The sequence below is a fragment of the Ichthyophthirius multifiliis genome, assembly GCF_000220395.1.
Source record: "Ichthyophthirius multifiliis unplaced genomic scaffold scaff_1120509249612, whole genome shotgun sequence".
Lineage (NCBI taxonomy): Eukaryota > Ciliophora > Oligohymenophorea > Hymenostomatida > Ichthyophthirius > Ichthyophthirius multifiliis.
In genome coordinates, this window is record NW_004087545.1 from 9,778 (window position 1) to 23,291 (window position 13,514).

The 13,514-nt window shown below is 17.1% G+C and overlaps 5 protein-coding genes across 5 annotated transcripts in view, besides 27 other annotated features; 2 read left to right on the forward strand and 3 right to left on the reverse strand. All coding sequences in view use genetic code 6, as the record gives it.

The window, feature by feature from the left end:
• The window catches only part of IMG5_016370 (hypothetical protein), a gene marked incomplete at both ends in the record, with an annotated part of 556 nt that extends 332 nt beyond the window's left edge, over nucleotides 1-224 (forward strand). The window contains 3 exons of the mRNA XM_004039577.1: nucleotides 1-5; nucleotides 85-119; nucleotides 162-224. The exon at nucleotides 1-5 is cut by the window's left edge and continues 332 nt beyond it. Of these exons, the coding sequence (XP_004039625.1) occupies nucleotides 1-5; nucleotides 85-119; nucleotides 162-224 (103 nt within the window). The remainder of the gene's footprint in view (nucleotides 6-84; nucleotides 120-161) is intronic.
• Nucleotides 121-147: a microsatellite.
• Nucleotides 225-415: 191 nt separating the features above from the next.
• Nucleotides 416-494: a microsatellite.
• Nucleotides 495-851: 357 nt separating this feature from the next.
• On the reverse strand, nucleotides 852-2,658 carry IMG5_016380 (hypothetical protein; the record flags this gene model as incomplete). Its single annotated transcript, XM_004039578.1, has 9 exons — nucleotides 852-921; nucleotides 975-1,068; nucleotides 1,119-1,194; nucleotides 1,240-1,546; nucleotides 1,608-1,736; nucleotides 1,781-1,888; nucleotides 2,010-2,177; nucleotides 2,215-2,405; nucleotides 2,628-2,658. 9 exons carry the CDS (start codon nucleotides 2,656-2,658, stop codon nucleotides 856-858), a joined length of 1,170 nt encoding a protein of 389 aa, XP_004039626.1. The 3' UTR covers nucleotides 852-855.
• Nucleotides 1,902-2,000: a microsatellite.
• Nucleotides 1,912-2,000: a microsatellite.
• Nucleotides 2,659-2,769: 111 nt separating the features above from the next.
• Nucleotides 2,770-2,798: a microsatellite.
• A 1,159-nt stretch (nucleotides 2,799-3,957) lies between these two features.
• Nucleotides 3,958-3,984: a microsatellite.
• A 523-nt stretch (nucleotides 3,985-4,507) lies between these two features.
• Nucleotides 4,508-4,569: a microsatellite.
• Nucleotides 4,570-4,638: 69 nt separating this feature from the next.
• Nucleotides 4,639-4,671: a microsatellite.
• Nucleotides 4,672-4,676: 5 nt separating this feature from the next.
• Nucleotides 4,677-4,776: a microsatellite.
• Nucleotides 4,691-4,781: a microsatellite.
• Nucleotides 4,782-4,819: 38 nt separating this feature from the next.
• Nucleotides 4,820-4,853: a microsatellite.
• A 465-nt stretch (nucleotides 4,854-5,318) lies between these two features.
• Nucleotides 5,319-5,376: a microsatellite.
• Nucleotides 5,377-5,420: 44 nt separating this feature from the next.
• Nucleotides 5,421-5,519: a microsatellite.
• Nucleotides 5,460-5,536: a microsatellite.
• Nucleotides 5,537-5,795: 259 nt separating this feature from the next.
• Nucleotides 5,796-5,858: a microsatellite.
• Nucleotides 5,859-5,902: 44 nt separating this feature from the next.
• Nucleotides 5,903-5,944: a microsatellite.
• Nucleotides 5,945-6,196: 252 nt separating this feature from the next.
• IMG5_016390 (hypothetical protein) lies at nucleotides 6,197-8,437 on the forward strand (the record flags this gene model as incomplete). The annotated part of the gene is made up of 3 exons (XM_004039579.1): nucleotides 6,197-6,226; nucleotides 6,305-6,862; nucleotides 7,868-8,437. The coding sequence occupies 3 exons, from the start codon at nucleotides 6,197-6,199 to the stop codon at nucleotides 8,435-8,437; spliced, it is 1,158 nt and encodes a 385-aa protein (XP_004039627.1).
• A 128-nt stretch (nucleotides 8,438-8,565) lies between these two features.
• Nucleotides 8,566-8,591: a microsatellite.
• Nucleotides 8,592-8,731: 140 nt separating this feature from the next.
• Nucleotides 8,732-8,771: a microsatellite.
• Nucleotides 8,734-8,797: a microsatellite.
• Nucleotides 8,766-8,822: a microsatellite.
• A 4-nt stretch (nucleotides 8,823-8,826) lies between these two features.
• Nucleotides 8,827-8,974: a microsatellite.
• Nucleotides 8,902-8,984: a microsatellite.
• Nucleotides 8,903-8,984: a microsatellite.
• Nucleotides 8,985-9,321: 337 nt separating this feature from the next.
• Nucleotides 9,322-9,364: a microsatellite.
• Nucleotides 9,365-9,371: 7 nt separating this feature from the next.
• IMG5_016400 (hypothetical protein) lies at nucleotides 9,372-12,137 on the reverse strand (the record flags this gene model as incomplete). Its single annotated transcript, XM_004039580.1, has 3 exons — nucleotides 9,372-9,707; nucleotides 9,762-11,599; nucleotides 11,741-12,137. The coding sequence occupies 3 exons, from the start codon at nucleotides 12,135-12,137 to the stop codon at nucleotides 9,372-9,374; spliced, it is 2,571 nt and encodes an 856-aa protein (XP_004039628.1).
• Nucleotides 11,632-11,686: a microsatellite.
• Nucleotides 12,138-12,186: 49 nt separating the features above from the next.
• On the reverse strand, nucleotides 12,187-12,644 carry IMG5_016410 (hypothetical protein; the record flags this gene model as incomplete). Its single annotated transcript, XM_004039581.1, has 2 exons — nucleotides 12,187-12,380; nucleotides 12,440-12,644. The coding sequence occupies 2 exons, from the start codon at nucleotides 12,642-12,644 to the stop codon at nucleotides 12,187-12,189; spliced, it is 399 nt and encodes a 132-aa protein (XP_004039629.1).
• Nucleotides 12,645-12,716: 72 nt separating this feature from the next.
• Nucleotides 12,717-12,753: a microsatellite.
• Nucleotides 12,754-13,199: 446 nt separating this feature from the next.
• Nucleotides 13,200-13,255: a microsatellite.
• Nucleotides 13,256-13,514: the final 259 nt, after the last annotated feature.

Genomic DNA, 13,514 nt, shown 5'->3' on the forward strand with positions numbered 1-13,514 from the left:
AATAAGTATGTTTTTTTTTTATTTATTTATTAAATAAATATTAGAATAAAAATTATTAATAGCTTTTATATATATATAAGAAAGTTTTGCGTATTTAACTTTATAATTTTATTAAAATAGTATTTTTTTTTTTTATTTTTTTTTTTTTTCATATTATTAAGAGCGGGTTAAAATTATATGGTGCAAATTTTATATCGATTTTTAAATTTAAGGCATGTTCATGAAATTTTCCAGTCAGAAAAAAATAAAAATTATTATTCATTTATATAAAAATAAAATAAAAAGAATAAAAAAAATATATTTTTATTAAAATAATCTAATATAAAGTAAATCTATTTACAATTTTTTTTTAAAAAAATAATAAATTTAAATAACAAATAATATTCAAACTTAATATTATTTCCATATAAAATATAATTTTATTTATTATTGTGTTGTATTATTCAAAATTTTATTTATTATTGTGTTATATTATTCCAAATTTTATTTATTATAAATATAAAATTTGAGAATAATAAACTTGAATAAAAAATATAAATAATATAAGATAAAAAATTGTTTAATTAGAGTATTATTTTCATATTGTAAAATTTTTTTATAAATATAAATAAATATTTAACTATCTAATTTAGAATATTAAAATGATTTAATAAATTAAACAAAAACAAAAAAAATTATTAAAACGACTTTTAAGTTTTTTTGTATAAATTAATTTAATTTTATTTTTAAAAAAAATTAATTTTTTCTTTCTTTCTTATTAATTATAAATAATATTGCATTTAAAATAAAATAAAAATACATTTATTTAAAATATAAATAATATCTAAAATAGAAATTATTATTATTTTTATCAATTCAATCAAATTCTATACAATCGTTTTCATTCAATTCTTTCATTTGTTCAGCTATTTTAGATACTACCTATATTATGTAAGAAAAAGAATAAAATTTAATAAATAAATATTTCAATATACTTATAAATAATCAGGATCATTAATAACTTTCAATAAAAAACTATCTCTGTCACTAACATAATTATCCAAAACATATTTACTACAAGCAACACAACTTAAATAAAAAAAAAAGTTAAAAAAAGTTTAAAAAAAATATATTATTACTTCTCAAAAGCTATTCCAAATAAAATGTTGGTTTCAAAATCACTCATATTACCTCTTATATGTTGAGGAATAATTCCTTTTTTTTTATTATTATTTTATTTAATTAAAAAAAAAAAAAAACCTAAATCAGTTTATTATAATTATTTAGAATCTTCAGTAGCAGGAGCTCCTCCTTATAAAGGATGATGTATCATAGAAATAAGAAGTTCACTAGCATAAGCAGAGCTTACAAAAGAAAGTCCAGGCCTAGTAACAGTACATTATTAATCAAGAGTTCTATCTTTTTAAGTGTTTCCAGGCGAAATAATATCATTGCAAAAATAACAAGCAAGTCTTTACCCATTAATATTATCTTAATGTACGTTAGTAGATAATCCGTGTCTAATAATTACAAAAGAATCAAAACCTAATGCTATTGTAATGCACATCTTATTTTTTTATTTTATTTGTTTAAAAATATATTTCTTCAATCCAATTTTATTTTTTTACTTTATTATATTTATTAGATAATACTGTAGGAAGCCACCTTGATTCTCTTGAGTCTGTCATAAGATATATAACATCATGTTTTTGAACTAATTATTCTAAATAATCTACATTTTAAAGTGTTTTTTAAGCCTTTTATAAATATTATAATTTTAAAAAATATATGATATTATTACTTATTCTTCTGTTGATATATAATGACCTGGCATTGGAATTTCTATTTAATATCCTTATGATTGTATACCAGGGAATATTTTTTTTAATTTCTCAGCTGCAGTTTATGCCTTAAATTTTAGAAAATATTATTTATATAAATATGTATATATATAAATATATATATATATATATATATATATATATTTTTAAATATAAACATATTTATATATAAATATATATTTATGTTACTTTTGGTTTTCCACCATTTATTGAATCTTCGAAATCATAAAGTGATTATCTTACAGGATTTGAATAAGAAACCTTTCCATAATCTAAAAAAGTTATATTTTTAACTCCCCATCCAATTAAATTTCTACTTAGTTAGCATCCTAAAGTTCCTGCTCCAAACATTAAAACCTTTTTTATTTATTTTAAAATAATAAAAAAAAATTACTTTTAAATTTTATATTTTTTCTAAATCCAATTTAGGTAATAAACGCCATTTCATTAATTTAATATTTAAATCAACTGCTTGACTTGCTAAAGTAGCTTCATCGAGAGAACTTTTCAAGTCAATTTATTTAGGAAGTTAATTAGGATCTGTTCCTATATAGGATTTTTCCTCAATTGAACATTAGTTTAAGTCTAATTTTAGGTAAAGGGAATTTTTAAAATCAAAGTTTTTTAAAAAATTATAAACTAAGAAATCTTTAAGGACTACTGTATTTATTAATGGAAGTTTAGAATTTTCATTTTTCTTTTTGAATTTTAGTATTAGAGCCAATAAATTATTAAAGTAAGAGTTTACTGCATTTTCTTAATTATATCCATCATAAAATATTGAATATAAATTTTCTGGATTTTTACTTGTATATAGTTCTTTAAGGTATTCTAACATATTATCATTAAATTCGAATGTTAAATTTTCATTTATTTTAAAATAAAAAAAGGACGAGATTTTTCCATAATTAAGAAATTTTTTTAATTATTCATTAAATTGTATTAACTGTTTTTTTTTTTTTTTTTTTTTTTTTTTTTATTTACTTATTATTCAGAAAAATAACACTTTAAAAATTTTTTTTCAATTATTTATAAGTCGTTTATCTTAAACGCAGGAGATAATAGCTTATAAGAATATATATGTTTTTTTAAATCTGCAAAAGTACAGAGAGTCATTTATAATATATTTAATTTTTCTTATTTCTTATCTAAATAATTATTAATATTCTCCAATTACTAACTTAGTATGCTTTCTATTTTTTTATATTTATATTGATTTTCTTGATTTTATTTTCTTTACTTAAAAATTCATCATAATTAATATTATTAAATGCTTCTTAAGTATTATAGTTTTTGATAAAAATATTTATATTTATTTCCACAGGACCTTATAATTATAATTCTTATTATTAATAACTATAAATGTCTAAATTTAGGAAACATTATTTGTCTTTGAAATTATTTATTTTATACTTAGCTTAGATTGGTTAAATATTTTCACTTAATTTCCATTCTTCTATTTTTTTCTTTAATATGTTTTATATATTTTTGATTATTTTTAATAATATTAAGTATATAATTTTACTTTTGCTAAAGTACTCCAAAAGCCTAAATCAATCATTGGAAAAAATTGAATTCTACCCAATTAATTTTAAGTATTCATTTTAATATTTTTATATAGATTTTAATTATTAATAATATTTATTTTAATTATAAAAAAGATGCTATTATTTTTCGTTTTTTATAAGTTATATAAGAAATATTTTTTAATAAAATTATATATTAGATTAGAAAAGGTAATAATATATAAAATTAATATTATTTATAAAATAATAGTAAAAGATATTTTGATAAATTATAAAAATAATATTAAAAAATATAATTATATAATAATTAATATATTTTTTATTTTATATTAAAAAAAAATATTGATAATTTAAATAATATATTATTTATAAATATTTTTTAAAAAACATTATATTTTATTTAAAAATAAATAATATTAATATTAATATCTTTTATTTTATTAATAATATTAAGAAAGAAAAAAAAAAAAATAAAGAAAAAATCCATTTTTTTTTTTAAAAAAGTTTTTTAATTTTTAGTATAAAATTTTTTGTTTTTAAAAAAAAAAATTAATGAAAAATTAAAAATAAATAAATAATAATTTAAATTGTTTAAATATTGTCTTATTTACTTTTTTTTTTTTTTTTTTTTTTTTTTTACAAAAATAAAAATACTTATATATATAACATATCATATTTTATTTAATTAATAGCAAAAAAAATTAAATAAAAAAAATATGCAATCACCAATTAGGATCCTTCTTTCCTACCTTTTGTTTTTTAATTTGAGCAGCATCTAAAAAGACAACAGTTTTGCATCTTTTTATGGGAGTAACTCTTTTAGTTTTGCATTTAGTGCAATCAAATCTAATTTTTTTTTATATTAGATTAATATAATAAAAAAAACTTTTTATTTTATATTTTTTTGTTTTACTTAAGGGCAACTTTTTGGTTGTCTTTGCTTTCTTTCTGAAAATAGGTTTTGATTAACCACCATAACCTGCTTATTTCATGTCATAACGTCTTCTTCCTAATTTTTTTTATATTTTTTATTTATTTTATATTAACCTTAAGAATGTGTAGATTCTTTTGATTTTTTGTATTAAGAAACTTTATGAAGTTAGTGTGCATTGCAATTTTTGCAATATGTTTTCTTGTTTTAGGAATTTGAACCATATTTGATTTATATATTTAAAATTTATAGTTTTTATTTATTTTAAATTCTTTGTTTTATATATATTTTATTAATATTTTATAATAATAAATATAAATTTATATTATTTTATTTAGCTTCAAAAATATTTATAATTATCTTAAAAAAAAAATNTAAAAAAATAAATTTAAAATATTCAATATAATTAATATTAAATAAATAAATAAATAAATAAATAAATAAATAAATAAATAAATAAATAAATAAATAAACATATTAATAAATAAATAAACTAATAAATAATATTTTTTTGCTTTTGATTTCATTTTGTAAATTTTAACTTATTATTTTTTTATTTTTTTTTTATTTTATTTTCCATACTAAAAATTTAAAATGAAAATATATAATGATTATTTTTTTTTTTTTTTTTTTATATACAGTTAATTTTTTATCAATTATAAAAGTTTTATATTATAAAAATATTATAATAACTTATAATATTAATTTTTATATTCTTAAAAATTAAAATTATTAATACATTGATATATATACTAAAAAATAACTTATTTTATTTATATAAATATAATTATAATAAACTGAGTTATATAAATTAATACTAAAATATAAATATGATTTTTATCAATTTTTAAAATATTAATTTTATAATATAATCAATTCAAAATAAATAAATTTAAATAATATTTTATTAAAAATATATAAATATAATGATATAAAAAAATTTGATATTTAACATACCTGCAAAAAATTAAAAATTAAAAAAACAGTAGCTAATAAGTAATAATTAAATAATTAAATATATCTTCGTATATTAATATTTAAAATAAAAAAACATTCATATAGATTTTTTTAAAAAAATTTTATATATATTTTAATAAAATATTGTTATAAAATATTATATAAAGTTAATATTTAAAAAGTAAAAAATATAATATCAAAATAAAAATAAAAGTATTTATATAGTATATAAATATATATATAAAAAATATAAAATATTTAAATATTTAAATATATAAATATATAAATATATTAATAATATATATTATTATGTTAATTTTAACAAATCTCGAATTTTTTTTATATTTTAAACTTTTATAAAAAAATATTTTTAATATAATTTTATTAAATTTTTTTTTTACTAATATAATATAATTCATATTTGATATTATATAGATATATTTTTTTTACTAATTTTTTCTTTTATTTAATTACGTAATTAATTTTTATTATATAATTATATTTATAATTACATATTTAATTTTATTTTAGTTTTTATATTTTTTATTTTTTAACTTATAAATATATTTAATTTAATTATTTTAAATAGCATTTTATATTTAAAATTTATAAATATATATTTATCTATTATATTTTTATCGAATTATTTATTTCAAATAATTTTTTTATTATAAATAAATAATATTTTTATAGATAATTAAAATTTTTATTATATTTAAATATAAATGAATATTAATTTTATTATTATAGTTTTTATATCATTTTTTTAAATTTTTGTATAAAAGTCTGTAAACAGAAATTTAGTACTGTAAGATTTTTCCTCAATATTAACATTAGAAGGTGAAAATATAACTTTATCTTTTGAAATAAAAAACAACAAAATAACTTTTCTTTTAACTTCTAAAGGAAATGGTAACGGCTGGGTTGGTTTTGGTTTCCGTCCTACAATGTTGAATACCGATATGATAATAATAACAACTTAAAATAATTAAGTATTTTTTTTTTTATATATATGTATATATTTATAAATAAATATAAAACTGAAATGAATACTATTATAATTATAATAGTTATCAGTTTTAGATGCATATAGTACAGGGTATTAAGCACCAGAAGCTGATATATAAGATGTAATTTTAGACCCTTCTTCCATATTAGATGCAAATGGTGATTTCTAAGCTAAGTTTTCAAGATTATTGGACACAAAAGACCCTTTAGACGAAGTACTGAAAGAAAATGGCAAATATAAATTGTGTTTTGCCTGGGGATAAAGTAAAAGCTTATCAAAACACAGTTCTTCTGACAGGATTTCATTTTAAAACGATATTATTTTAGCAAATGATGCCGGAAATTTAAATGTTGTAAACAATGATGACATGATAATATTAGAATTACATAAAATTATACTTTTTTACGGTTGGGGTATTTTAGTTGACATAGGCATTATTTTCGCAAGATATTTTAAAACATGGAAGCACTACATTTTAGTCCATACTTTATGCTTTTTCGTATTAGATGTGCTCACAATAATCTTCGAAGCCTTAATTTTAGATTAGAATAAAGACAAATTAAGTGATGGTGGAAAAATACTATAGGAAAATGCTAAAAGTCACTACATTATAGGAGTAGTAATCCTTATATTATTAATATTTTAACATTTAATGGGTGTATGTTTAAAATTTATGATTGAAGGGATTTTAAAAGGGACAAAAATCCCTATAGTGAAGATATTTCATTAAATAAATGGAGTAATTTTATATATATTAGCAAAAACTAATTTATGTATTGGAACAGAAATCGACGGAAAAAAAAATAATGGGATAATAATTGTTACAATATCGATTATTTTTCTTTCTGTATTAGAAGCCTATAATTAATTTTATAAAAGAATTCCCCATAAAAAATACGCTAGTGTATCATAATAAGAGAAAGAACCTAAAAATGCCAAAATAGTTGAAATGTTAAATCAAAATTCCTCTCTCGAAAATATTTTCTAAGCTTTCCCGAAAGTTAAATGGGTAGTATTTAATAAAAATGTATATGACCTAACTAGTTTCTTACACCCTGGTGGTTAGTATATTATTGATAAAGTCATAGGAAGAGAAGTTGGAAGATTTCTTTATGGAGCATATGGAATTGAAGGTACTAATAATGCGCCTCATATGCATTCAAAAAGAGCTTTTTAGTGCTTACAAAGCTATTATTTAGGGACTATTTAACACGAGCAGGATTAACAATTTTTCTTTTCCCCTAATAATTAATAATTATACACAGTAAATATAAATACATATATTTTCTATTTTTATATTATTTATTAAATAGGTAAATAAAGTAGAAAAAATTAGTTCTACGAAATCCATTTTTTATTTTAATAATAAAGAAGCTAAAATAAGAAATTATTTAAAAGGTGTTAGTTGGTTAGGAAGACATTTTTCTATTGAAATTAATTAAAAAGTTAGATTATATACTACTCTATTATCCATGACTAAAGAAAATTAAATCCTTAGAACATAAATGTTACAATATTCATAATTCAAATTGAATAACTAAGGCTCTAATGTATAAATAGAATCCAATAATGTCAGCGAGTTTACTGATATAATACCTTTTATAGTAAAAAATATGATTTTAAGGGCGCTTTATCTAAATTATTACATGAATAATATACTTAACATTAATGGAGTATAGAAGGACCTTTAGGAACAGGTTTAAATTTTTAAGAAAATGAAGAAAATAAAAAATACGTATTCTTTTGTGGAGGTACAGGGCTTTTTCCTTTTTTAGACCTAATAGATATTTTGTTTAAAAAAAATCTATAATATGCACTCCCTTAAGATTCTAAATTATTCGACCCTTTCAGTTGTGGATATTCTTAATTTTTCAAAGGATGTACTTTTTAGTTTTATTGTGCTTTTTAAACTTTTGAAGATTTCGTGGGACATGAATGGATTCTTTAAACTTATGAAATTTCCTAAAAACTTTAAAATAGACTTTTCGATATTTAAATTAGGGTTAGTGCAGGGTAGGTTCCAGAAGGATTTAAATAAACTAAAGAGTATTTTAATAAAAAATTTGTGGAGAAAAATGTAAAGAAAAACGAAGTTGATAAAGTTTTTATTTGTGGAAATCCTTAAATGAATAATACTTTGTATAATGCTTTAAATGAATTAGGATTTTCTAAATTATAAATTGTTTTAGTTTGAATTTTCTTTTTAGACGTTTTTGATTTTTTATATATAGATATTTTTTATGATATTTATCAAATTTTTTTATATTTTTTTTATTAAAATTATTTTTATAAAATAGTTAAAAAATTCTTAAATATATTTATAAAATTTAAAAAAATTTAAAAAAATTATAATTAATAAAAAAAAAAAATATTTTATATTTATTTTTTTATAAAAAAAATTAATAAATAAAATTAATCATATAAAAAAAAAACTATTCTTAAATTATATACTAAAATAATTTAATAAAATTATATATATTTATATCTTATATAAATTAAAATAAAAAATATAAATTAAACATAAAAAAGAATAATTATAGAAAAAAAAAAAATATGAATAAAGTTATAAAAAAAAAAAATCAAATAATAAAAAAAGTAAAAAAATGTTAAAAATATAATAATATTAAATTAAATAATAAAAAAAAAAAGTAAAAATATAAATAATAATAATAATTATAATAATAATAATAATAATAATAATTATAATTAAAATAATAATAATAATTATAATTAAAATAATATTTTAAAAAATATTCTATAGAAAATTTATAGAAATATATAAAAATATAAAATTTTTTATTATATAAAAAGAAATCAAGTAAATAAAATTAAATAAAATAAAAAAATTGTAACTATTATGAAGTAAGAAAAAAAAATATAAATATAAAAATATTTTTTTTTAAAAAAAAAAAAAATCAATTTATTATAATTTAATTTTAATTATTATTATAATTTTTATTTTTTTTTCTAATCATTTAATAATATTTTTATAACAAATAGTAATATTATTTTTTTTTTTTTAATCAAATAAAATTTTTTAAAAAAGTACAATATATAATGTAAATCAGTATTTATTTAATAAAAAAAAACATATAAAAAAAATATATATATAATAAAATATTAATCATTCATTTTTCATTTAATTCTCTATATCCTTACCACCCTTCAGGTGCTTAAAATCCATATTCACCTATAAAATTAAGTAAAGTCATTGTAGGTCCATCATTAGGATTTATTTCTTTTGCTTTTATTAATATATTTTAACACAAACCCCACTCTCCTTTTATATAATTTTAAAAAGCTTCATTAAAAACTTCTATAAAATATGAGTTTCTTTATTAAAAAGATAGTCTTAAATCTTTATTACTTTCAAAATAAACATTCGCATCCCATTAAGATTCTCCAGAAAGCACACTTTCCATAATATCTATAACGTCTTATTTTTTTAATTAAGATTAAATATTCTAATATATTTTTAAAACAATAAAAAATATAAAAATTATATATATAATTCAAACTTTATCATATTTAGCCATGTTCTAATCCGGATATTTACTTTCTTAAATATCATCACAAAATAAATCTATAGTATATAATCCTATAGGTCTTGTAGATCCTTTAACTGTAACTTTATCAATATTTCTTGCCAAAATCTACATTGTATCTGAAAAAACATCATATAGATCCGATGAAATTAGTAACGGTACCCCATATTATTTAGTAGCTGTTTCTAATCTAGAAGCCATATTTACATTTGGACTTAAATAACTCGCATCTATTTTAAATTATGATCCTATAGCCCCTTCTATAGCCCATCCAATATGTAAACCGAATCCCATTTTAACTTTATAATTTTCAATTCTCTTATTAAGTCTTTAATCTCTTCTATAAGCCAAGATTTTCTACTCTCTATTAATTTTCACCTATATTTTTAGAAAAGAAATAACTGAGAAATCCGCAAAAATATTAATATACTGAATATTATTATAAATAATAGTATTATCATTCTCATTAATCGTATATTTATCTTCTTAAATCTTCCATACTAATAAAAAAGCATCCCCTATATTCTTATTTGCCGCACCCAAATACCTATCTACCATTGAATGGACAATTTCAGCTATATTATTGACAAAAATCATTACATCTTCCTATAAAACTTCAGTTGCGTCTGTAAAATTTCGAATATCGCAAAAACCATAAATAGCGCATTTCTTTTTACCAGCAATCATAGGATCTACATCTCCTGATTTACTCATATTATACGCTATAATTCCTGAACCTGCATCTCCGAAACCTAAGGCAAGCAACATTCCGATTTTTATAATTGCATTTTCGATAATTATAGTCTCATATTAATGTTTTCCCTCCTCTTCTTGTATCAATTCTAGTTCCTTTGATGCCAAAGGGTTTTTCGAGATTTTTATTACTTTATCTCTCATACGTTCTATAGGCCCTAAGGCTAAATCATTCGTGTCTTTTGAAAACAAAACAGCTCCTATAGTCAAAACTAGGCAAACGAAAATTGTTCTACCAATTGAAAGACCAGAATTTAAGACTTATTAGGAACTTACATTCAAAAAACCTTAAATTAGTAATTAATCTTCATCTTAAATTCTGTTTAAATAGTTTATTTCATCCAATTAATCGGGATGATTTTACGCAAATTTACTAATTTCTAATTTATAACCGATTCCTTCTTTTTCATCGTTTCTTAGTATTTCGAAATCAGATTAATATAAACTTAAATAAGTCAAAGGAACTTAAAAATATGCTAAAGGTGAAGATAAATTTTTATATTAAATAATTATGTCTTAATACTAGTTTATTATTTAGTCTTTTGTTGATTAAGTCTCAATTATCATTTTTAATTATTATGTTACCAAATCCATACTTATAGGAAGATCAAAATAATAATCAGCTGAAAATAAAGGCATAATAAATAGAAGAATTAAAACTATTATAATTACTCTTTTAGTTATTAAATTTGAAAGTATTCTTGAAACTTAAGACTCTTTTAAAGAAACAAAATCCTTTTTTATAAGAAAAATATAAATAAATTAAATATATTTTATATATATTTACATTTTAATATTTATCTTTATCTTCTAAATTTGCTAAATTACTAAATGTTGCTTAACTAATAGGATTATGAATATTATTTTCTTCAACTTAAATTTCAGATTAAGGGGCAATTTAACTTCTTCTTCTTTGTTTTAATACGATTTTTTTTTTTTTTCTTCTTTCTTATAAAAACTTTTACTTTTTATCTGAATTTTATTAAGATTATATAGAAGCAGATTTATATAATTTAACTATTCTAATTATTCTTAATAATCTTACAATTCTTCCAGCTCTAGGATATATAGATGTAAAAAAAATAAAAAAATATATATATATATATTTATATATATATATATATATATATATATATATATATATACGTGTTTATTTATATATATAAACATAATATTTAATAATATATTTTATTTATAACCTTGTGGCTACTCTAGAAGCTTTTCCTGCTTTTGCTAATTATGTTGCATTAGAACTTGCACCAAAAAAAAGTGCTTGATTTACTATTTGTAGATCTAAAACTAGAGAAACCGTTGAAATAATATCTAACCAAAAAAAAAAGATAATGCATAATTTCTTTTCGTTAGTGTTGTTAATATTATTTCAATTACATAAATTATTTATACCGTAATTGTTATTCCATCAAAAATATTATCTGCTTTTTTGTTTGTCGCAATAACTCTAATATCATCTCCAAATAATGCAAAAATCGTTACTATATTGATAAAAATTGCATAAAAAGTTGAATTTAAAATATTTTTTATTAAAGGGAATTTTTAAACTTTTTATAAATCTGCTTCTAAGTCTCTAAATAACATAACTTCTTCCTATTTTTCTTCTTAATTAAATATATTGTTTTATTATGAATCATAAGATAATATTGTGTCTTTATGTTTTTCTTTTCTTTTTATTTCCTAAACTATTTTTGGATGATATGAACCAAATTCTTAAATTTACCTTTTTATTTTTATTTTTTTTAATGTTATTTTTAAAAAAATACTTTTATTCTTCTATTTATTTCAGATTATTATTCTAAATAGTATATTCTTGATTATTTTTTTCTTTTTTTTATAAAAATATTAGTCATTATATTAAATTTATAATTAATAAACAATTATACATAATGTTATTATTGAAGATTTTTTTTTTTATGATAACTAAAAATCAATAGGCTAATTTGTTTATATTTATGAATTTTTTTAATCATTTATACTTTTTTCGTATTATTTTAAAGGCTCTAATTTTAAATATTCTAATTAATCTTATATTTTCTAAGTTGAGTTCGTTATTTGTATAACATGTTCTTGCTATGGATTTATATTCATAACATTTTAGGACATTTAATATAAAAAATTTATATATTATTACTATTATATATAAAATAAAAGCAATTTTTTAATTAATAAAAATAAAATTAATATAAAATAAATATTATGATTTTAATTATATATATATATTCTTTTAATTTTAATTTTTTTTTAAAAATTAAATAAATTTAAGTTTAAAATTTTAAAACAGAAAATGTTTAACTATTTTATATGTATTATTTTTAAGAAAAAATTAATTAAAAAAAATAATAGACTTGATTAAATTAACTAAATATAAAATTTAGATATCTAATTAATCAATATAAATAATTTAATTTACTTAAAATTAATAAATATAAAACATTTAATCTGTTATTTTTATAATTTATTTTTAATTATTAAATAATAAACAGCTTTATATAATATACATTTTTATTAAAGTTCATACATCATTTATATTATATTAAATTGATTAATATATTAGTATTATCTTTATATTATTAATGAAATTAAACTATAAAATATTTATCTTAAACATAAAAATAAACAATATTTTATATATATTACAATAAAATTTTTAATAATTATTTATTTTTTTATTTTTATTAATATTTATTTATTTTATTTTTTAAAAAAATTTAAAATAATTATATTTTTTATTATACTTATAAATAAATATTTGCTTAATATCTACATTATATTTAATATTATAATTATTGCATATAAAAATGTATTAAGACTTACAATAAATTAAAAAATAATAAGATTAAAATAGTTTACCAAAATTTTAATCACAATCAGCAAAATTAACACTCACAATTAAAATTCTTTTAGAATCAATATAATTATTATAAATAATCAATAAAATGAATTAAACAGAATGAAATT